At 43.7% G+C, this 24,580-nt stretch overlaps 1 protein-coding gene across 16 annotated transcripts in view; it reads right to left on the reverse strand.

The window, feature by feature from the left end:
- Window positions 1-24,580, reverse strand: part of Tenm2 (teneurin transmembrane protein 2) — a 1,236,692-nt gene that overhangs the window by 158,027 nt on the left and 1,054,085 nt on the right. For all 16 annotated transcript variants that reach the window (XM_028864303.2, XM_028864310.2, XM_028864309.2 and 13 more), the window contains one exon: window positions 6,021-6,216. In XM_028864303.2, the coding sequence (XP_028720136.1) occupies window positions 6,021-6,216 (196 nt within the window). The remainder of the gene's footprint in view (window positions 1-6,020; window positions 6,217-24,580) is intronic.

The following is a 24,580-nucleotide window of genomic DNA, read 5'->3' on the forward strand; positions in this document are numbered from 1 at the left end:
GGTGTTTTGGCCAGCATGTATGTGTGTGTAAACTTCATTTTTGTGGCCCTTATTTTCTGTGAACGTCTGCTTGCTCTATCCTGCACAAGAATCTTATTCCTGGTCTGCCTTCTCTCTATACTCTCATTACATCTTTCAAGGGGGATTATTTTGGAACTTTGTCACATTGATTCAGATGGGCACAGCAATGGGCATGTTCTTTCAAAATGATCATTTTTGGTTTAAGTTAAAACAAGACACATTTGAGCTTTCAGATTCCAAATGTCTAAGATGATAAAAAGGAAAATAGAAGCCAATAGACCCAACTTATGACACGACCCAACCCCAGGAAAGGAGGCTGGTGAATTGGTCATAGCGTACCATGAAGGAGTTATAGGAGAGGTGTGAGGGTGTGCTCTGTGATCTCATCCTCTGCACACTCTTTTCCTGCACTGAGCACTCAAAGGGTGCATCCCAGCCATCTTTCCACAGCAAGTCATTTCTGTTCCTCTGGAACCAAGCTGTTCTTAGTTTCTGGCACTCAGAGGAAACTCAACAAGTGGGTTTGCTTTCTTTTTCTTCTTCTTCCCCAAAGATATATAAAAGACTATAAAATTCACTGAGCTGGTTTTCTTGATGTCTAGCAGTTCCCAGCTCAGCTACAGCTCCTTTGGGTGAGTTCTCTAAAGGACTGAGAAGCATGCACAGTGTACCTGTGTGTTTTGTGAGCTCATCAGCTATTCAAAGGGTGTTGGGTGCTTCCATAGATACAAAAGTTAGAAATTTCATGCAGGGTTGGAGGACTGTTGTGCCTGGGCTCGCTCCTGTTTCTGCATGTCTTGGGAGCTGAAGTCTATACTGTTGGGATATTCTGGAACATTCTAAAGCATATTTTCTAGGCCATCTATGTATGGCCTAGGCAGTCAAAGAAAATATCTCTGCAGAGTAAAGGACAGGATTACTAGGTTTAATAGAAAATGTCTCTCTCTGGATTGAAAGATAAGCATGTTTACTACCCATGCTGAGACCCAGCCTCAGTAAGCTTAGGGCTTCTCTCCTGTGAGGCAACTCTGTACATGCAGGATCAGCAGGGCACACTTCCTGATACTCTGCAGACATTGGGGCTTGGGATCTGCATTGCTCTGACTACAGAAATCCATTGTCTGTGACCCTGGAGTCTTGTGTACATGTGTGTGGTGCATCCTGAGTATGTATGTGGATGTGGCAGCTGGATGTCAGCATTGGGTGTCTTTATTTCTTTCTACCTTATATTTTTCTCTCACTGAATTGTGAGCTTTCTGATTTTGCTAGATTGGCTAGCCAGAAACCCACAGGGATCCTCATGACTCCGTTTCCTCAGCTCTGAGACTATGGGCACACACTGTCATACTTGGAGTTGTATGCAGATATCAGAGATTGAACTCATGTTCTTACGCACACCTAGCAAGTGTGTTACTGGCTGAGACACCTCCCCAACCCATCCTGCAGCCTAATGTCTTCTGATGACACCCAGGAAACAGTGACAGGCTAATATGTTAGCTTATACTTAGGGTAAGATGTCAGAACTGTCATAGTCTCAACATAGGATGCAGTGTATTAACTGAGCACCTATTGTATGCAAGGAACTCTGGTTGCTTGTAGAATAATCCAGTCTCTACCTTCAATATTTTCCACTGCCATAGAGAATATAAGAAACCCCGCCCTCAATCAAATAAAGTAGTAAAAATTATAGTAAGCTCTTTGCAGAGAGTGAGATACGCAGGGGGTTACAGAAGGGAGCCCCTTAGAGGGGGTGGATAGGGTGGGCCTCCCTCTGTCACCTGGTGCGAAGGAAGGATGAACTCTAACGAGCTGATGAGAACCAGTGGGTGGGAATTCCAGGTAGGTGGGACAGCTTGGGCATAGGCTCTGAGGCGGGGAAGAAGTGAACTGAATCCATTGTGACTGGAGATGGCGGTCCAAAAACAGAGTGACATGAGTTTGGAGAGATCTACACAGGTGGGCAGATTATCCAGGGCCCCACAGTTCACCAGACAAGTCAGATCTTATTCTGGGGCTGCTGGAAACACATACGCATTGTAAGCAGAGGGATGGCATCACGTGGCTTGTGGCTTTGAATGTTGCTTCTACTGTGAGGTAGTGTGACTGCTCCTCACTGATCGTGGCTGGATGGGCGTTTGGGTAGACTAGATCACTCTGGGGTCTGTGTCCCCAGTTCCCAACGTTATATCTTCAGGTCTAAAGCAGCGAGGGTCTGGGAAACTCCTTGTCACCATGGTTCTGTACAAGGGGACAGAGGTCTCTGCATGCTCCCCACTTGTCTGCAAGGCCCCAGCTGGGGACATTTATCCTTACACCTCAGCTTAAATGTCATTTGGCATCTGGGTGACTTCTTCTCTCCCTTTCCTCAGTGTGGGCTTTTTGTCTCTCTTGTTCCTGACACTTCTCTCACTGGCTTATGATGGACCCCCTTTTTTTTTTTTAAGTATACCTCCTCCCCTCTCCCAGGATGAGGCCAGATGCCATCAATCCCCGAGGTCCTCAGTGCCTGGTATACAGTGGGTACTTGGTAAGAAGTCATACAAGTGTGCCGATGTGTACACTGTACATGCTTAAGAGGGCAGAGAATCTAGAGTGGATGAAAAATACAGTGGAGGCCACTGAACATTTACTTTTCCTGTGGTCTTATGTTTGAAGCATTTTTATTTTTATTTTTTTTGTGGGGGGGGGGACCCACAGAAAAATGGTAAATTATAAAAGCACTGCCTTTTCAGATCCTTTTCCAGTTACAGATTACAATTTTTGAATCAACATGGTTTCAGTTTTTGTGTGGGAGAAACAGTGGAGATGAAGGCATGCTTAGGAACTCAAAGATTATTATTCTTATTGTTGTTTGTGGCAGTGCAGAGATTTGAAACCAGGGCCTTGCACATGCCGGGTGAGTACTCCACCACTGAGCTCTTCCCAGCTCCAGGAATTGGTGTTCTAGACAGTGGAGGCTCACACTGTGCTTCTAGAGCACGCCTCTGGGGTTTCCAGGAGGATGCTCATTTCTCCAAGGCAGGCTGCTTCTCCAGAGAAGACAGCAGACTCCTGAGTCATGGGTATATTTAGTGAGATTGCCCGACATCCGTCTAGCACTTTCCTTCTGTTTCCCATCATGGGGGTTTTCATGCTCCTGGCTGCTCTCGATGGCGAATGTTCTGATGATAGGTGTGTGGAAAAGAACTCCCGGACCAAATAAAACACTGTTCTTTCCCCACATTTCAGGCCAATTGCTATCATTGCTCTATCAAGATGTCTGCCCAACTATTAGGCTGATTATCTTCGACTCTCTCTCTGAGCTACAGCATCGATGAGAGGAACCCTCTGGGGAGAATTGCTATTTCCAGCTTTGACAGGCAGGGAGGGTAATGGCTGGGGGTGGGGATAATCCTCACCCTACCTTTCTGTGACCATACAGGGTGAAGAAATGGGGAAAGATGCCATTACAAGGTCACCAGGTCCCCCAGAAAGCTGGTGGTTCAGGGGAAGGACATGCACTTGGCTAGAACCTAAAGAAATTCACAATTAAGAGCACAGCTGTGGGAAGTCTGCGCTCTGACTTCAACTCACTGGTCTTGTGACCTTGGGTGGGCCCCTTTACATTCTCAGCCTTGGCATCCTCCACTTCCAAATGACAGAGAGACAGGGGCTTTCCCCACCACTATGGCTATCCTGTGGGTTGGGTGAGCTGAAGGACCCCAATGGCACATGACAGGGGTGAACACTTGGTCTGGCACTCTGTGTTACCGCTGTGGTGACAATCTCTCCATGCTCCCCAACCAAGCCAGCTGCTGTGACCTGCCAGCTCTGTCATGTACTCTCAGAGATGAAATACCAGGCGGTGAAAAGGAAGTCATTTCTCATCATGTTCTTCTCATCCTAGTCCCAGATCTGTTTCTGGTTCCTTCCTTTTGTAAGTTAGTCTCTACTGTTCTACTTCTCTTCCCTGTTGGGACCTCACGTCACCCTAGAGATTTCCCATCTGCTGGGAGCTTCCTCTATGACTTCCAGTAGACTAAGTTATGACATGGCTTTGGAGCATAGGTTGGCAAACTTTCCCTGTGAAGGGACAGATAGTAACTATTTAGGCTCTGTGGGCCATATGGTCCCTGTTGCAACACTCAGCTCTGCTGTAACAGTGGGAAAGCTGCCACACACAACATGCAAACAGATGAATGTGGCCGTGTGCCAATAAAACTTTATTTATAAAAACAGGCAGTGGGCCAGATTTGGCCCCTGGGCTACAGTGTGCCAACTCCTACTCTTGAACATTTGGCTAGCCTTGGGAAGGCCTATTTTTCCTTAGCAAAAGAATAAAGATCCACCTTAGACCCGTGGTCACTAACCAAACTTTGTGATTTTACACAACTTTAAAGTTGTGGTTACTGACAGAGAACTGTAGCCTGACATTCAGGTTGGATTACGTAGATCTTTCAAGAATAGGAAATTCCTTGAGAAAGCCATGTGGGGCCCAAAGAGAAGTTCTACAGTGTAGTAAGTTGATAAATAATGTTTCAAGGTGCTTTCCTTAAAGTCACAGGCTCTCATTCATGACTGTTGGCTGTAGGCCAGATGCAGTTTATTCATGGTGATCCTCACATTAGCCTTTGGGATATGATCATCTCATCTTCCCAAACAGAAGGTTGAGGCCCAGGCAAGTCACTCAGCTACAATGTGGGAAAGAAGATCTGGGACTTACTCCTGCTATCTGAGGTCCTTTTGTCATGGACTCACTACCTCCAGACCCCTCTAGTGAATCCAGTTAACAGTGGCTGGGGTGACATGATGCTGTGGAAAGATGATGGCCGAGGCTCAGGATGGAAAGGCCATTCCCATATCTCAGGACCCCGAGGCCTCAGTTAGCTCCACATAGCTCAGTTTATTCCTCAGTGGGATGCCACAGCCACCTGCGGACTCACAGAGCTTCTGTATGGATGAGTTAGCAGTGGAAGATGAAAACTCATAACCTCAGCAATGGCCGCTGCAGTTCCTTTCAGTGTTGAAACTCCGAGGGTTTTCTAGAAAATGTAATTCTTTACAAGTAATCACCCTTTGGGGGGTGGTTAATATGCACAAGGCAGAGGCAATTTTGGATTAAACCTTGGCTTTTGTATTCATACTTAGTGAAATGCAGGCCTAAAACATGTCCAAAGAAACAGGCATTGAATTAAAGCATTTCGAGGCCTGCCTGCTTGGGAATAAATAAATGACTTTTAAAAACATCTGTATCCTTTTCCCTGCTGTATTTTTAAGTTAAAAGAAAAAAAAAAACCCTTTTTATTTTGACATATTCTCAATTTTGAAGAGGTTAGAGCTGATATGAATGGCCAGTGTTTCTTGGCTCTGCTACACACTTAGAAATAAAAAAGCGTTCTTTATTCCTAATAGGAGCCTGGGAGGTGATACTGGCATTGCCTCTGTTTTATGAGTAGGAAAGGGAGGCATTTACAAGCCCAGCTATGTGCTCAATGTGGTGATTTGAATGATATGTCCCCCACAGTCCAGACATCTGAATACTTGGTCCCTAGTTGGTGGCTATATGGGGAGGCTCAGGAGGTATGGCCTTGCTGAGAAAGTATGTCACTGGGGATGGGCTTTGAGGTTTCCAAAGACTTGCACCATGCGAACTTCCCTGCTGTGATGGCGACTCTTATCCCTCTGGAACCATGAGCCCCACATAAACCCTTCTTTGTATAGCTGCCTTCACCGTGGTGTTTTGTCACAGCAACAGAAGAGCAACTAATACACTCGGTTGGACGCACAGCACCACGCGGCCCCCGCTGTCTGACTCGGACCCTCGTGAGCATCCTCAGGTCCACTAGGGACTCTTGCTGATGTGCATGGAATTCCTGTGCAGTCAGAGCCGAGTGCAGAGACTGTGCAGTTTGGCCTCCCAGACAGTAGACACTGTCGGGGTTGCTGAATCTTCCACAGAGGGCCCCCCTCCTGCCACCCCACCCCTTACAGAGCTTCCGCTCGAGGAACCCCAGACCTACCTAAGACGACCGTATTGAAGGAAACCATCTCCTTGTCTTTGCCATCATTGTAGAAGGCCAGGTGCCACAGGCCCACATCCAGGTACTGCACGAACACGGCCTCGTTCTGCACCAGGGTCTGGATGCTGCGGCGTTCCCTGGGCGACTCGACCACACTCCACTTCTCCTTTCCATCCAGGCGTTCCATGAAGTCATACTGGGGAGCAGAGAGAGGGCAGCCACGTGTAAAGCCAGTTTTAGACCTGTACCCTTAGCCAGCACGGCCCTCCTGCCCACCAGCTAATGGAGGAGTACTTTTTCACTAGGGTTTCGTAAAGTAAAATCAGCCGCGTAAGTTGTGATGACAGTATCAGCTGCAGGTTATTATGCCTATACTGATAATTATTAATTTATTTTTCATGGTGCTGGGGTTTGAACCCAGGGCCTTGCAGATGCCAGGCAAGCGCTCTGCTGCTGGGCTATAATTACATCCCTTGTTCTATTTTTATTTTGAGACGGAATCTGGATAATTTCCTTAGGTTGTTTTTGAACTTGTGATCTTTTTGCCTCAGTCTCTCAAGTAACTACATTTATAGATGCTTGCCAATGCTCCAGGCTTAATTTTTATCTATATTTTGTAATGCTGGGAACTAAACCTAAGGTCTCATGTATGCTAGACAAGTGTTCTTCCACTGAGCTTTATTTCCACTCTGTATTATTAATCCTATTATTATTAATCCTATTTTTGTTGGTCACAAGCTCTCATCGGTCATTCTGGAATAAAAAAACAAAATTACTTTAATTGTAAGGATTCCCCCTTTGTGCACACGCTCTCTCTCTCTCTCTGTCTCTCTCTATCTCTCTGTCTGTCTCTCTGTCTCTGTCTCTGTCTCTCTCTCTCTCTCTCTCTCTCTCTCTCTGTGTGTGTGTGTGTGTGTGTGTGTGTGCGTGTGTGTTTTGTTGAGTACTGAAGCCAGGAAGCCAGGAAGCCAGGAAGCCAGGAAGCCAGGGCCTTTCCCATGTTAGGCAAATACTTTACAGGTAGAGTCGTGTTTCAGGTTGTGTCCATATTTTACAGGTATATATAGGAGATTAAAGTTCAGAAGACCCAAGCATTTTGTTTAAAGTCACATACCTCCTAAATGGCAAAGTAAAAATTGGGACAAAGTTCTGTTCAGCTATAATGCTTCTGCCTCGATAGTGCCTGGCCTTAAATAAACCAACATTTAAATATTGAACTCCATGTCAGTGGAAACCAGGTTGTAAGTTGCTAGAGATGAACGCAACACAAATCTGACAGTTAAGGTCCGCCATCCCATGGAAAGGATGAAGGAATGGAAGGATGCAGTGTTATCCAAAACAGACTTGGTTGAAGTACCAGGTGAAATCTTACGGCAGGGCAGTGGGAGCCACTGAAAACTCTTGAGCAGTGACTGATGGGATAAAAGGACGTTCTAAGGAATTAGTTTTTGGAGGTGGGATATGAGATATTCTATAAGGAATGGAAGTGAGAAGGAAAACTGGTTTAGGAAGTGGAGACTGCACACAGTCATGTGTGAGGGGAAAGGAGTCCGAGAGGACAGTAAGCAAGGAGTAGGCACCCGAGGGACAATAAAGGGAGAGAAGCCACGAATTGCCCATAGGCTGGACAGGGAAGATGTAGGGGAAGGCAAAGAGGACTCCAATGTTTCTTCCTGTTGACAAGAAAATCGATAAACCCCCGGTAGAAATGGATGAATCTCACAAACTCAAAGTCACCGCACAGAACAGTTCCCTGCACTCTGACTCCCAGAGAAGACCCTGAGTGCGGAGCTTCAGCAGATTAAAAACTTCTCTGCAGGATCAAGTGCTTTCTGCTTTCCCCTCCTCGAAGAGAGTTCCATACATGGCAGACATCAGCTCCCTCACAACTTCATAGCCAGGAGCTCCAGGAATTGCCTAACTTTGTATCTCCCTCATCAGAGTGGCCCATTTTCCATCAGAAACACGATCATTACAAACAAAAGACAGTAATCTTAAGCACAGAGGCTCTGCCGTTAGACAAACCCAGGTTTGAATTCTGACTCCACACTTGATATTGTTTGACATTGGGTCTATTTTTATTCTCGGGGGTGGTGGCACCTGATGTTCAGGAATACCATTACAGGGATGGCATAAGCTAATGCTTAGGGCAGTGCCGGGGAGATAAGAAATTAAAAAGTACTTGGTGACGGGGGACACCTACTTGCAGATTGGAAGGACCCCAGGGAAGCAGCATGTGGCTCTAGCTGTTCATATGGGGAGTGCGATGGCTATTCCTGGGAAGAAGAAATGGCCCATATCTCAGTAAATAAGTGTTTGTGTGGAGCTTCCCTCTGCCCCATACTCCACTGGTCACCATTGTCCTTATGAGCTGAAATAAATGATTTGGAGGGAGGTGACAAACGGACACTGCTTCCAGAGACCTTTGTAACCAAAGCATTTGTTCCCTAGCAACCTCGTAAATGTCAGACCACGAACACTGGTGTCTACAGAGTGCTGTCAGCTAGAGCAATGGCTGTAACTTCCTTGGTGGTGAGGTGAGAAGAATAGGCTTCATTTGGGGTCCGAGTTATCACCCTCATGAGGAAAAGTTTGGGGAAGGTGATTACTTGTGTGCAGCCATTGCTCATGACTAATTTGGGCATTAGTCATCTGGTGCAGAACTGGCTGGCCAGCCGAGGGACACAGAAATGGCTCAGGACTAGTGGCGGGTCTTGCTGTCCAGCCAATCAAATGACTAGGGAAGAAGGCATTTTTCAGAGTAGAGGAAGGGCATTCATTCTGGCTGGCTCCTTGGAGTCCTTCTGTGGAGGTTTAGAGGGCAGTTTTCATTTAGGGGAAATCTGCCAGCTGTGGGTTCTCAAACAAGGCGTGAATGGGAGGGTGAGATGAGATACGGTGGCCCACACATCTCACTTCTGTATCCCTTTATGTACTCCATCATTTCCTAAGCTCTTATCTTATTCCCTAAATGACACAATTGTTCTTGCGCCCATCATTAGTCCACGCAGAAGGATGTAAGCTGCAGGCACAGGGACTCGGTGGCTGCTGGAGTGTTTAGAGCGACAACGTCAGGCTTCTCTTGCCTGGGTCAGGCTCTGGGCTCTGCTCTCCACTTGCTTTCTGGCATTTTGTGTAAGCTGTCAAAGGCCTGCACCTCTGTCTTCTTGTCCTTGCAATAGGCATGGCAATAGTTTCCATAGCAAAATGCAGCTCTAAGAATGAACTGAACTGATGTACGTGGTGCCTGGAACTGCGAGTGCTATGTGCGCGAGCAACTTCAGCCATCTTTATTAGCCGTCCCTCCCCTACCAAATCTGCCTAGAGCAGAAACTGATCGATACATGTTTGTTAAATATCAAATGAATAAAATAGCAAGTTTGTAGACGCGTGATATGGAGGGAAACAAAATTGGAACGAAGTAAAAGTTTTGTCTCCGATGATGATATTTCCTGCCTTAACTGGGAAAGGAGAGTAGAGCCTGGTATGAGCAGTCAGAACACGTGTGTGATTGGGGGCTGTGGGCCCGGCATCTGAAAATTCATCAACTCCGTGAAGATTCGAGAGAGGCTCAGGACTCTGCTTCCTAGTTCATGGGCATGATAAACAATGTGTGCAGGCTTTCTCCCTCAGCTTGCCTCATTCCCCTCCCTTCTTTGACACTGTAACTTGGTGGCCTCCGTGGCGGAGATCACTATGGTCCTGTAGTCCCTTTACTGCCAGCTGGGGATATGATCATTTAGGACAACGGAACACAAGCCATAGCGCATCCTTCTGATGCGGTCATCAGGTGCCCTGTGAATCTCTCACATACCCTCTCTCCTTTTCTGAGTGTGCCAGGGCATGGTACAACCTAAGGCAGCAGTGCCCGAGATAGTTGTGGTCTGGATGTGACAATTAGCACCGGGAGAAGATTCTGGAGTTGCTCCAGGAGTTGTCTACCCATAACTGCTGGTAACAACAAGCCTCTGAAAGGGTGACCTGTCCCTTCTGCAGGCTTCGTGGATCTCTCAGCTCCATTTCTCTTTCCCTTTCCTGGGTGCTCCCCAAGATGGCAGCAGATTCCAGCCTTGTTCTCATTTCTCACCAGGCAGAAGAGGACGAGTTACCCAAGAGAATGTGGCAGCGTCACCCCCTGGTGAAACTGTACTTCTGTTATCTGTAGCGTGCCTCTCCCAGTTTGCCAGTGAAGCCTCTCAGTCGTCACACCTGGTCTTCTTTCAGCGAAACATCTGGCTTCTCTATTCATAGACTGATACAGCACAAGCATCATTCATTGCTGCTGTGATCCAGGGAAGGGCCAGAAACACAAGTGGGTCTACGGAGCCAAGTGTGGAGACCCAAGTCCAGGGGAGGGGCCAGGAGCTAGCAAGGCGCTGCTAGGCAGGGCGGCCTGCTGGTTCAGGGTGGCTCTGTTCTCGAGGATGTGGCTTCAGACAGTGATCCGCCAGTGCACCTGACAGAGGGGTGTTCCTATAAGGACAGCAGTTCCAGAAGCCTGGCTAGAGCTCCATCTTCACTGAAGACTGATAACTCAGGCTCATTCTTCTGTTCCAGGAACTTACGGTAATCCATCCAGGAAATGGGGACATTCAGGGACCATGCTCTGCTTAGCTGGCTATAAAGGTCATGGCATGACACATTCTAACAGGTCTACAGTTCCCTGAAGGGCATTAGGAGTGCATAACCCAGTCACAACAGAAGAGACACAAGTGGCCTCTGTCTCTTTAACACTGATGGGGCGGGTGGGGTGGGGTGGGGTGGGGTGGGGAACAGTACAATAACCTGGAATAGACAATGCCCCTCTTCCTCAAAGTACTCTCTCTCTCTCTCTCTCTCTCTCTCTCTCTCTCTCTCTCTCTCTCTCTCTCTCTCTCTCTCTGACCTTGGAGAAACAACCCCAGCTGACACGCAATGAGAGGGCTGTGCCTGTGAGCCATCAGTCATGCCCGAAAGTGGCATGAAAACGCAACTTTGACGAGAGCTGGAGTGGCAAAGAAATAAACCACAGTAAATATTTGACTGATCCAATTATAAATCTCCCCAATTCTTGGCAGAGAGCGAGGAGGAATAGTAATTAAGATAACTTAGTGGGTTTCCAGAGGAGCTGGTGGAGAGAAGAGACACCCGCCCTGGCTGAGCCTAAGCCAGGGGGGCCTGTCGCTTTCCCAGAAGGGAAAGCGGCCCTCCACACACAGGGAGCACACAACCCCCAGGTTGCTGCTGGAAGCCTCCAGAATACAAACCTGCCAAGGAGGGCAAGGTTAAAGACAGACCCATTGCCCTTCAGGAAGATGTTATTACTGGGTCCAGGACCCTGGGAAGCTGGAAAATAACTTTTCTGTCACTTGGAACGTCTGCTTGCTGAGGGGTGACGCGACTGGGCAAAGCAATAAATGGTGACATTTCCCAGAGCTAGCCTGACACTCCGCTGCTCCCCTTGCAGCCTCCTGGCGGCATCCTTGGTCTCCTAGGTCTGAGGCTGGGTCTCTCTCAGTGGACAGGGCACAGGCAGCAGGTGGTGGGATTTTAGGGGGCAGCATGTGCGAGCTGGGGCTGCTTGGCGTCCCCATTACCATGCAGCCTGGCTGCAGTCAGTGGCAGGAATGACTTGGCACAGAAGGTCACTCGAGCCTTGCACATCTGTCTCTGCCAGCCAGGCCTGGGGCACAGTGTGTCCAGCTGAGTTCTCATCTAGGCTCAGCATAGCCTTTCTGCTGGCTTTCCAAGGGGCTGCGGGAAGAGTGAAAGGTAGAAGCAGGGCAAAGGCTTAAATTGGGGTGGGGTGGGGGGGATGCAAGGGGGCGGGTAAGGCTTGCCTGAGTGGGTCGGACTGTGGGAGCAGAGCAGATCAGCCTTAGAGTGAAGGCCTTCCTGAGCTCCAATACAGGAAACTGGGTTGCTTTTCCAGATCAGGTAAGAGTCCACGAGCCCTTTGGAGACAGGGAGGACCCAGCTGGGGTCCTTAACACCAGGAGTCAGGTAGGGTCCACCCAGGAGGGTGGAATTCTTGATTCATTCCTACATAGCTTCTTGCAGTGGCAAAAGAGTTCTCATCAAAAGTAAGAAGAGTTTATTGTGATTTAGCACTTGCTTTTTTGTTTGTTTGTTTTTGTTTTGTTTTCTTCTGAGACCGGGTCTCACTCACTATGCAGCCCTGGCTGTCCTGGAACTCACTCTATAGACCAGGCAGGCCTTGAATGCACAAGAATCAGCCCACCTCTGCCTCCCATGTGCTGGAATTAAAGGTGTGTGCCACTACACCTGGCTTTTTAAAAATAATATTTATCCTATTTTAAACTATGTGTGTATGTGAATCTCTCTCTCTCTCTCTCTCTCTCTCTCTCTCTCTCTCTCTCTCTCTCTCTGTGTGTGTGTGTGTGTGTGTGTGTGTGTGTGTGTGTACATGTGCCCATGGAGACTGGAAGAGGGTTCCCTAGGAGTGGGAGTCACAAGAAGCTGTGAACTGTCTGATATGGTGCTGGAAACTGAACTCATATCCTCTAGAAGAGCAATAAATGTTCTTAACCTCTGAGCCATCTCTTTAGCCATGCTCTTTTGTTATTTTGAGTTTTTTTTTCTTCAAATCTTACTGTGTAGCCCAGGACAGATTGAAATCCATGGCTGTGTGATTAAAATGAGAATTGCCTCATTGTAAGGAGTCTTCTGGCCTACCAGCCAGTTCCCAAATAACGACATGGAGGCATATTATTAATTATGAAAGCTCAGCCTATAGCTTAGGCTTGTTCCTAACTAGCTCTTATAACTTAATCAATTTCTGTTTATCTACTTTTTGCCATGTGGCTTTTCCCCTTTTTTTCATTCTGTATGTCTGACTCCCTCCATGTCTCCTCTGAACCTCGATTATGGCCTCCTGCTTTCCTCTCTCTGCCCGGAAGTCCTGCCTATATCTCCTGCCTAGTTATTGGCCATTCAGCTCTTTATTAAACCAACCACAGCAATATACCTTCACACAGTGTACAGATATCCCACAACACCCCATATTCTTATGCTTTTGAATGCTTGATCCTCAGTTGGTAGAACTGTTTGGGAATTTAGGAGGTTTGCTCTTGTTGGAGGGGGTGTGTCACTGGGGGTGGGCTTTGAGGTTTTAAAACCTCACGCCATTCCCAGTTAGCTTTCTCCTCCTCATGCTTGTGGATCAGATGTGAGCTCTCAGCTACTGCTCTGGCTCCATGCCTGCCTGCTGCCATGCTCCCTGCCATGATGGTCATGGACTCTAACCCTCTGGGACCGTGAGCCCACACATCCAATGCTTTCTTTTAGAAGTTGCCTTGGACACGGTGTCTTGTCACAGCAATAGAAAAGAAATGGAGACAATGATTCTCCGCCTCCACCTCCCGAGTACTGAGATTATAGGCGTGTGCCACCATGCCTGGTTTCTGGCTAGCACTTGTGACCGAAGTAGTCCTAAAAACCTCTGCCTTTGCTTTCATAGCTTTGGAGGGAAGCGTGGCTGCTGCAGGGTTGGAGAAGGCACCATAGACCCTGGAGCAGGGAGGGCTGCAGTCCAGGGCTTGAATTTGATGTTCAGGGATCCAGACAACCACAGGCAGCTGCTCTAGATGCCAGCTTGGCTGGTAGCTGGCTTGGCTTGTGGGTCCTTTCAAGATGCCACTGAAGGAAGAACTCAGCTGGGCTTGGGCAGAACAGGTAGAAAGGATGCTTGGGCAGCCCCATTGGTTTATCTAGGTGCTGGTCACACCTGGACTACTGCTTCCCTGAGAGCCAGCCCCTTTCCAGTTCCCTTCTCTCTCTCCCATGTGTTCTAGCCACACTGTTTTTTCTCTTCCGATGGCACACCAACACATCTCAGTCTAACGACGTGGACACCAGCTGCTCCCTCTTGCATGGCTGCCCTTCTCCTGCCACACAGCTGTCTGCTGCTCGTCAATCCTGTCTTTGCCTCCACGTTGTCACTTCAGAAAGGATGCCTCTCACCACCCACTCTAAAACACGTTTCTTTGTTTCCATTCTCAGCAGAAGCTCATTACTCTGAAAAACCTTGTTATTCACCAATTTAGAGCTCACCTCTGTCTTCTTGGATATGAGCTCCTGAAGGGTGGAGTTCATATCTAGTGACAGAACATATGTGGAGGCCTAGTGGGGGTGAGCGAGTATACATAGGGTGTGGGTGTGCATTTAAAAAATAAAGCACAATCATCCACTACACCACCCTGGGACCATGTAGCATGCTGCACCTGACCTCAGATAGGGACCCCCAGCATAGCATCTACCCCACCTATTTCTACCTTTAGGGTAGCGGGGCATTCTGTGACCCACCCCTACAGAACACTGCCCACTCCCACTGGGACCTAGTCCCTGCCACCAAAGTACTACTCCTAGAGTCCAACACACTGCCTGCAGACATACGAAGACTGCCTGTAAGAATGTACTAAGCCTGTAGGTTTGCTCCTGGGCTCAAAAGTTGCACCTCTTCTAGTTGGTCTGAGACCACTTCTGATACCCCATTCACATATCAACAGAGTTGCTACAAGACTGAACTTCAAGCACCATTCAGCGGGTCCACCACCTGAAAAGTTGGGGAAACAGCCAAGATCCAAACACCCACTCAACAAAGATGAGACCAGAGAGTCATACCAATAACCACCACCAGTCACCTAAATACAGATGCCTAGGTCTTACTGCAAAAATACAAACTACATAAATAACCAAGTCAACATGCTTTCTCCAGAAATTAGTACTCCCATTGTAATGTTTCCTGAGAAAGACAACTTAACTGATACACAAGACAATGACTTCAAAATAGCAATTATAAAGATGTTAAAAAAATTCAAAGAGAATAAGAATAAATACCTGAATGAAGACAGAAAAACAGTTGAATGACATAATGAAAACAATTTAAAATATGGAAACAGAAGTTAATAAAGAGATAGAATTTCTGAAGAAAAGCCAAACTGAAATAAAACTTGAAATGGAAAACTCAGAAAGTCAAACAAAAGGCTCAGAGGAAAGCCTCAATAGATTGGATCAAGTAGAAGAGAGAATATCAGGCCTCAAAGACCAGGTAGCGAATTGGATCACCCAGTCAAATAAAATGCTAAATCTAAACAAATACACAAAACCAGGAATGGAAAATCCAGAAATTCTGGGACTCTATAAAAAGACCACACCTATGAATGTGTAGATGAGAGAGAAGAAACCTAGTTTAAAGGCACAGAAAATATTTTCAACAAGATCATAGAAAAAAAAATCTTCTTAAATCTTGGACCCATCAAGATGTTAGAGGCATACAGAACACCAAACAAACAGGGCCAGATATTTTCCATGTCACGTAATAATCAAAACACTAGGTGCAAAGAAAAAAGAAAGGATATTGAAATCTGCAAGAGAGAAAGACCAAGTCATATACAAGGCAGGCCCACCAGAATAACACCTTACTTTTCAGACAGCCTAGATTAGTGATCTATAAGTCTGAAAGACTACAGATGCCAACCTAGATTACTGTACCCAGGAAAAATATCAATGGTGGGGGCTGGATAGATGGCTCAGTGGTTAAGAGCACTGGATGCTCTTCCAGAGGTCTTGGGTTCAATTCCCAGCACCTACACTGTGGCTTACATCTGTCTATAACTGTAGTCCTATGGGATTCAATATCTTCTTCTGGTGTGCAGATACACATGTAGACAAAAAATCCGAATACATAAAATAAATAAATTGTAGCACGAATCTTAACAAGTCTTATTAATAAAAACAAACCCAGGGCCAGGTATCAGGGTGAACACTGGAAGATCAGAGAAACAGAACATCCACAGCTAAACTCATCTCGCCAGTTCCTCAGCTGATCTCATTTCCTCAAACTGGAAGCCTCTGTGTCCTCATCTGAATGGATCTTAACTGAACTGCTGCTCAATAGCCTAAAAGCTTAATCAGGCCTAAAAAAACCTCTAGTTTCTGGTTTCACACCTTATGTACTTTTCTGCTTCCTGCCATCACTTCCTGGGATTAAAGGCATGTGTCACCATGCCTGGTTGTTTCCAGTGTGGCTTTGAACTCACAGAGATCTGGATGGATCTCTGCCTTTGGAATGCTAGGATTAAAGGTGTGTGTGCCACCATTTTCTGGCCTCTATATCTATTTAGTTAGTGGCTGTTCTGTTCTCTGACCCCAGATAAGTTTATTAAGGTTCACAAAAATTGGGGGACACAATATCACCACAATAAATCTTTAAAAATCTGTGAATCATAATCCCAGGAGAAAGCCAAACTTTCTATGATAAAAAGAGATTTAAGGAATTTATGTCCAGTAAGTCAGTCCCACAGAGAATACTAAAAGGAATACTTTTGTCTTAAGGACCAAACACACCCAAAAGAGCATGAGGAATAAGTAAATAATTCCAGAACAATTCATCAGAAGATGTCTAAGAAAACACCATCACAACAAAACATCAGGAATTATTAAATACCGCTTAATAACAAATCAATATTAATGGTCTCAGTTCCCCCAACTGAAAGTTACAGACTAACAAATTGGGTTAGAAAACAGAAACCATCTTTTTGATTCCTTCAAGAAACATACTTCACCATTAATAGATACTACCTCAGGGCAGAAAGATAAAGGTATAACAGGGAGAGCTGTTTTACTCTCTGACAAAATAAGCTTCAAGGCCACACTAGTCAGAAAACTAGTCAGAAGAGAGAGGGGAGGATATTTCATACCCAATAAAGAAAAACCCTGCCCAAAAGATACTACAGTTCTAAATAGTTATGCACCAAACACAGGAGCACCTAATTTCATAAAAGAAATGCTATTAGCTCTAAGATCACAGATTGACCCCAACACAGTGATGGTGGGTGACCTCAATACCCAACTCCCAAAAATATACGGGTCATCCGGACAAACTCAATAGAGAAATCCTGAAGTTAAATGGCATCAGAAATCAAATGGATCTACAGACTTTTATAGAACATTCCACCCAAATACTAGAGATTACATTATCTTTTCAACAGCCCATGGAATTTCTCAAGCAAGTCTCAGCAAATGAAGAAAAATTGAATCATATCATGCATCTATCTGACCACCAAGGAATAAAATTTGCCTAACAACAACAATAGAAACTGCAGAAAATAAACAAACCATGGAAACAAAACAACATACTATTGAATGAAAATTCGGTCAAGGAAGAAATCAAGAAGGAAATTTAAGAAAAAAAATCTAAAATTGAATGGATATGGAAACACAACAGGTGAAAAGTCTTTGAGACACAATGAAGGCAGTCCTAAGATGAAAGTTTATTGCACCAAATGCCTACATAAAAATGAGAGAGATGTCATATTAACAACTTAATAATACACTTGAGGTCCTAAGAGAAACAAGTACAAACAACACCTAAAAGAGTGTATGACTGGCCTGGAGAGATGGCTCAGTGGTTAAGAGCACTGGCTGCTCTTCCAGAGGTTCTGAGTTCAGTTCCCATCTATCACAGGGTGGCTCACAACCATCTAGAATGAGATCTGATGCCCTCTTCTGGCCTGCAGGGGTACATGCAGGCAGAACACTATTCATAATAAATAAATTTAAGAAATAAACTCAAGGCTAAAATTAATGAAATAAAAAATTACAAAGAATCAATCAAATGAAGAGTTGGTTCTTTGGAAAGATTAATAACATTGGCAAGCCTTTAGCCAAAGTAAGCAAACAAAAGGTAGTGAGAACTCAGAAACATTAGAGCAGATACCGAGGAAATCTAGAGGACCTTAAGGACAGACTCTAGAAGTTTATTATTCCTCTAAATTGGAATATCTAAAAGAAATGATGAATTTCTAGATATATATGACCTATACAAATTAAATCTAGATGGAACACATAATTTAAACAAACTCATAACAACCAATGAGAGAGAAGCAATAATAAAAAAATCTCCCAACTAAAAACAGTCCAGGGCCAGATGGATACAGTGTGAAATTCTACCAGAACTTCACAGAACTAACACCAATACTCCTCAAATTATTCTGTAAAATAGGAAAGGAAGAAATACTGCCAAACTCTTTCAATGAAACCAGTATTATCCTGAAACCAAACCAGGCAAAGATACAATAACAACAACAAACAACAACAACAAAAAAAAAAAAAAGAAAAAAGAAAGAAAGAAAGGAAAGAAAAGAAAAACAAAATTACAGGCCAACATCTCTGATGAACACAGGTGTAAAAATTTTCAATAAACACTTGCAAATTGAATTCATGAACACATCAAAAAGATTATTTACTATGACCAAATTGACTTTATCCCAGATATGTAGATATGGCTCGACATATATCAATCAGCAGATGCAATCTACCACATAAACAGACTCAAGGACAGAAGCCACACGATCATCTTATGAGATGCAGAAAATAGCTTTGACAAAATCTGATGTTTCTTCATGATACAAGTCCTGGGAGAAACTAGGGATTCAGGGGACATATCTCAACACAATAAAGGCAACGTGCAACAAGCCTACAGCCAACATCGTGTTTATGCTAAATAGAGAAAAACTCTCCACTATTTCCACTAAAGTCAGGAACAAGATCAGGATGTCCGCTCTCTCCATTCCTGTTCAACATAGTGCTTAAGTCTTAACTAGAGCCATAAGAAAACTGAAGGAGACCAAGGAAATACAAATAGGAAAAGAAATAGCCCAAACATCTGTATTTGCAGCTGATAGGATTCCATCATTAGACTCCACTGGGAAACTGACGCTGATAGATGGGTGGCAGTCCCACCCTTAGGACAAGCCTGCGCCCTCACAAACCTTAGACTGAGTTATGGGTTTTGTAAGACAGTGATCCCTCCAGGAATGGGGTCGCAAGGAAAGGAAGTCCACTGGTGTCACTCGGTGTGAATGAAAGGGCAATGACCAGGTACTGCCTGTCCAGAGGGACTGCACCGTTTAAAACCAAGCTATCCCAGACGCCAGGAAACAGGAAAGAGCTACACATTTGAGGGCCTGAATTTAGACTGACACAAACCCAAGGTTGAGAGACAGATCTGGAAGCAATTATAAAAAAAAAAAAAAAAAAAAAAAAAAAGAGGAGGCCTGGGTGCTGAGCAGCTAAAAACAGTGGGTTAGCAGGAGGCTTGGCTAAGGCAGTCAAGTGTATAATCCTGCCTTTGGTGGCCAGCGGTCAGTCAGTCTCATCAACTGGGAATAACAAAGGAATTTGGTAGCCCTGAGCCTGAGCTCAGGAGGTGGTCAGCCTCTGGCTCCACCTGTCTGCTTTTTGGCTGAAGAGTCTGGGAACTCAAAAGTGCTGGGTGATTAATACTTAGGAGATTGTGGAAGTGTGAAGACCTGCCATTCTTACCCGTACAGAGTGGTTGCTTCCCATGCGCTCAATGTGGGAGTCACCCCGAGCTCAGACATTGGCCTCCTCAGGCATATGGCCCAGGGAGTCCCAGGACAGTGAAAGAAACTGCCCAGCTCATGACTGCATATCTAAGTAAGGCCAACAGAGGCACAAGGAAGGGACGCTATGACAGGCAGCCCAGCCGACATCAGACACTTGTCCAGGATCGGCTCAGTACCAGCATATGCCATAGAAAGGACAAGAGCCTAGATCAGCTGATTCTCATACTTTCCACGCTCCCATGCATAAAACCAGATGCTTCCCAGTCTCTAGAGCCAGGAAGAAGCAACTCAACAGTTCTGTTTACTGTCTTCAATTTTCTTTTGACCTCCGTGTTTACCCCTTTTCTTCTTTCTTTCTTTCTTTCTTTCTTTCTTTCTTTCTTTCTTTCTTTCTTTCTTTCTTTCTTTCTTTCGCTCTCTCTCTCTCCTTCCTTCCTCCCTCCCCTTTTTTTTTGAGACAGGTTTCTCTGTGTAGTTTTGTTGCCTGACCTGGATCTCGCTCTGTAGCCCAGGCTGGCCTCGAACTCACAAAGATCCGTCTGGTTCTGCCTCCCGAGTGCTGGGATTAAAGGCGTACGCCACCACTGCCCGGCCCCCCTCTCCTTCTAACCACACTTTCTGCAGTGTTTTTACTTTATAATATTAAAAATATTAATATTTAAAAATGACTTTTACATTTTTTCCTTCTATTCAATAACTATATTTTTCTAATGACCTTTATCATTACTTTAAATTTTATCATTTTATCATGACTTTAAACTTTATCATTTCCTTTAAATATTTTGCTTCCTTTTTTTGTTCTTTTGTAAAGTTCCCCATTTTATACTGTACTACTACACTTTTAATAATATTTTTAAATAATTAGAAAACTTTATGCTTCTATTTTGAATTTCTCTTTACATTTATTTATTTTTGAACTTTCATATGATTGGGGAACCCTTTTTCATTGTTATTTGTTTTATTCTTTTCCCGAATACCTTGCTCTTTTCTCTTTCCTTCAAAATATTCTTCTCCATTATTCTTTATACTTCCCTGGCTCCCTCCCTTTATTTCACTCACTCTTTTTACATTTATCCTAAATGACCTTGAACTTCGTAGCACATTCTGCACTAGTTTTTACCATTTGCTTCATTGTGATCATAAAAAAAGAGGGGCGTCCATCAATTAGAAGTGTATTTCTTCATTGGTCTTTCATAGTTTGGTGTTGTATGTATAGCTGTTCATTTTCTCCTCCCTGATAAGGACTCAGACAAAAGCACCCAGGAAAAAGTTTCCCCCAGTAAAACTAGAAAAGATCATTAAACTAACAGAAGCACCAACCGCAACCCAGAATACAGGAAACATGGGGAAAGATTACTCCTCCCAAAGGTACCAACCCTTCAACTATCAGCTTAAAGGATGCTGAAACAGGCAACATGCTGGATGAAGATGCTACATGTTTGCTGATAGAACTGATCAGTGACTGCAGAGAGGTTACACAGAAGCCTAGGAATTCAATCCAGGATGCAGAGAGGAAAGCCAGCGACACAGAGGAAAGGCCACCCAATGGATGAGGTAATCAGACACATGGATGGGTAAAATCTAGCAAAGTAGTTTGGAAAAAAAAAAAAAAGAAATGCAAAACCCAATGAGTTAAATACAAAACCACAGTGGAAAACAGGAGATGACCTGACCAAGCAGAACAAAGACAGTCATGGATGGGGCAACAAGACTAGAGAAATATTACATTTAAAGGAAGGAAATTAAAGAGTACAAACATAGCATCTAAGAATTCTGGGATACAATCAAGAGACCAAACTTAAAAATCTATAAGATAGGAGAAAGTGCTGAGATACAATGAAAGGCACAGAGATTGTATTTAATAAAATTATAGCAGAAAATCCCTTAAATTTGGAGAAAGAGATGGTTATCCAAACACCAGAAGCATTTAACATACCATAGACATGACTAGAGAAGAGTCTTCCCACGAGGCTCCATAGTCAAAATGTCAAAAGGAATCAATATTAACAACCACAGGAAAGAACAGCAAATTATCTACAAAGGTACGTTCATTAGAATAGTAGCAGACCTCTCGTCAGCAACTCTAGAAACCAGGAAGTTATTAAACAATACATTTCAAGTCTTGAAAGTAGATAACTGCTAAGTAAATCTATCCTTGGAAACTGAGAGAAAATTAGGCCATTTCTAGACAAGCATAAATGAAGGACATTCACAACCAAGCCCAAGCCAGTAAGAAGGTAACCTTACACTGATTAAGGAAACAATCTATCAAGAGAACACTGCTGTTGTAAAAATATATGCACCGAACATGTGTATACTTAATATAAAACAAACACCACTAGAGGTGAATCCACAGGTTAATCTTGGCACAATAGTAGTGGGTGACTTCAACACCCTACTCTCACCAATATACAGGTCATCACACACAAAAAGAACAGCAAAACATCTAAATTAAATGAAACCATACATTAAGTAGATTTAACAGACATCTACAGAACATTCCACTCCAATATTGCAGAATATACATTCTTCTCAGCAGGTTAATCTTGGCACAATAGTAGTGGGTGACTTCAACACCCTACTTTCACCAATATACAGGTCATCACACACACAAAAAGAACAGCAAAACAACTAAATTAAATGAAATCATAGATTAAGTAGATTTAACAGACATCTACAGAACATTACACTCCAATATTGCAGAATATACATTCTTCTCAGCAGCCCATAAAACTGTCTACAAGATAGGTCATATATTAAGACACAAAGCAAGTCTTAACAAATAAAGGAAAATTGAAGTAATTACTTGTAGTCTATCTGATCACAACAGAATAAAATTAGGAATCAATAGCAAGAGGAAAATGCAGCACATATATACATTCAAAGAGATGAATTCTTTGAGAGTTTATGTTTTTCTATTTTTTTTTCAATTCTGGGGACCAAGTCTTGGGCCTTGAGTTTGCTAGGCAAATACTCTACCATGTCGTAAAACTCTTAACTCCTGCACATAGAGATCAAATAGCACATTATTGAATGATGAATGGGTAACTGAAGAAATCAAGAAAGAAAGAAAAAAATCTGGAGGGTGCTATGTAGGCTCTTAGGGGAAGAAAAGGCACCATTGGGTCTTGTCCAATGGTGAGTCCTATGATCTATGAGACCAAGTGCAAAAATGGCACTATCATTATTAGGGTAACTAACTGTTATTCAACTTGACTTTACACTCACTCACTCCACAGGAGGAAAGTCTGACTTAGAAAACATGGTTGGGGAGATCATAGGCCATAGCAGGGAACTGAATACATTTATTTTGATAAATTGACACACTGTTAAGCTGCCATCTACATATTTATATTTGCCCAGAGACAAAAACTACTCTAATTCTTAATCAGTGAAGCCTCTTCCAGTGGATGATGGAGAATGAAGAGAATCATGGCTGCACAAGTGGGTGAGCAGAAGTGATGTAGGAGTGCTGGCTAGAGAGATGGCTCAGCGGTTAAGAGCACTGGCTGTTCTTCCAGAGGACCTGAGTTCAATTCCCAGCAACCACACAGTGGCTCCCAACCATCTGTAATGAGATCTGGTGCCCTCTTCTGGCCTGCAGTCATACATACTGTATACATAATAAATAAATCTTAAAAAAAAAAAAAGATATGTCTTTATACCATCCTCACTAAGTGTCAGGAAACATTGCAGAAGAAGGGGAGCAAAGATGGGAAGAGCCAGAAGATAAGGAAAAGGACCATAAAAATGTCATCTTCAGGCAAGACCTAGCCATTGCAATCATTGGATGCCTACAAAAGAGTCAGGCATGGAGAGAAAAGGGACTCATGGGGCCTTAGCTCTTGCTGCTTAACTATTTGCTACTGATGGATACAGGGAGCAGGGAAATCCTCGCCTTCAGTTCTGTGTCCACCAATGACTACACCAGGTTCCACCAGACACTTCTAATCCAATGGTCACACAGACAGCCTTGGTTAAACTAAATAGGTCACAAAACAAAACTAAAAGTCATGTACCTGGGAAAGGAACTGGTTGACAAGAGTTGTTAGGAATGAGAAGTAGATATGAGGAGGCAATGTTGAGGAGAGTAATCAGACATATATGTATATATGACACCAAACAAGAAAATTAATTAACCTTGTTGCATGAAAAAGATTAGGAAAGAAATTAATGAAATAGAAGTGAGAGAAACAATACAAAGAATTTATAAAAAAATTGATTCTTATAATTGACAAACCCTTAGCCAAACTAAGCAAAAGAGGGAAGAGACCAAAGTAAAAACAATTAGAGACAAAATTTGAACCATCATAACAATTACTGAAGAAATTCATAAACTCACTATGACATATCTTAAAAACATATTACACTGAATTGGAAAATCTAAAAGAAATGGATGAACTTCTAGATGCATATGATCTACCAAAATTAAACCAAGATGAGATAAATAATTTAAACAGATCTATAAGAAGCAGTGAGATTGAACAAGTAATAAAAAATTTCCCAACTATAAAAAGCCACGGCCCAGATGGACTCATTGCTGAATTCTACCAGACCTTCCAAGAACTGACACCAAAGCTTCTCAAAGTATTCCACAAAAACAGGAAAGGAAGGAACAGTACCAAACTCTATTTATGAAGGCAGTTATCCCGAAACCCAAAATGGATTAAAAACATAACAAAAAAGAAAGTTATAAACCAATATTCCCGATGAACGCAGATACAAGAAATTTCAACAAAATACTTGCAATCTTAATTCAATAATACATCAAAATGTTACTTTTCATGACCAAGTAGGCTTTGACAATGAATGTAGGGATGGTTTAACAAATACAAATAAATAAATGTAATAAACCACATAAATGGACTCAAGGGCAGAAAGCACATGGTCATCTTAGCAGATACAGAAAGGGTTTTCTAAGAAAATCCAACACCCCTACATGATAAAAGTCCTAAGGAAACTCAGAATATAAGTAACATACCTTAACATAATAAAGACTACTTATGACAAACAGAACAATCATTGTATTTAATGGGGGAAACACTCAAAGTATTCCCACTAAAATCAGGGATAAGAAAAGGGTGTCCACTTTCCTCTCATTCAATACAATGCTAGAACTCCCAGCTACAGCAATAAGATATGAGAAACAAATAAAAGAGATGGAAATAGAAAAGTATCTATGGTGGTTTG

This window comes from Peromyscus leucopus, chromosome 8b, assembly GCF_004664715.2.
Source record: "Peromyscus leucopus breed LL Stock chromosome 8b, UCI_PerLeu_2.1, whole genome shotgun sequence".
Lineage (NCBI taxonomy): Eukaryota > Metazoa > Chordata > Mammalia > Rodentia > Cricetidae > Peromyscus > Peromyscus leucopus.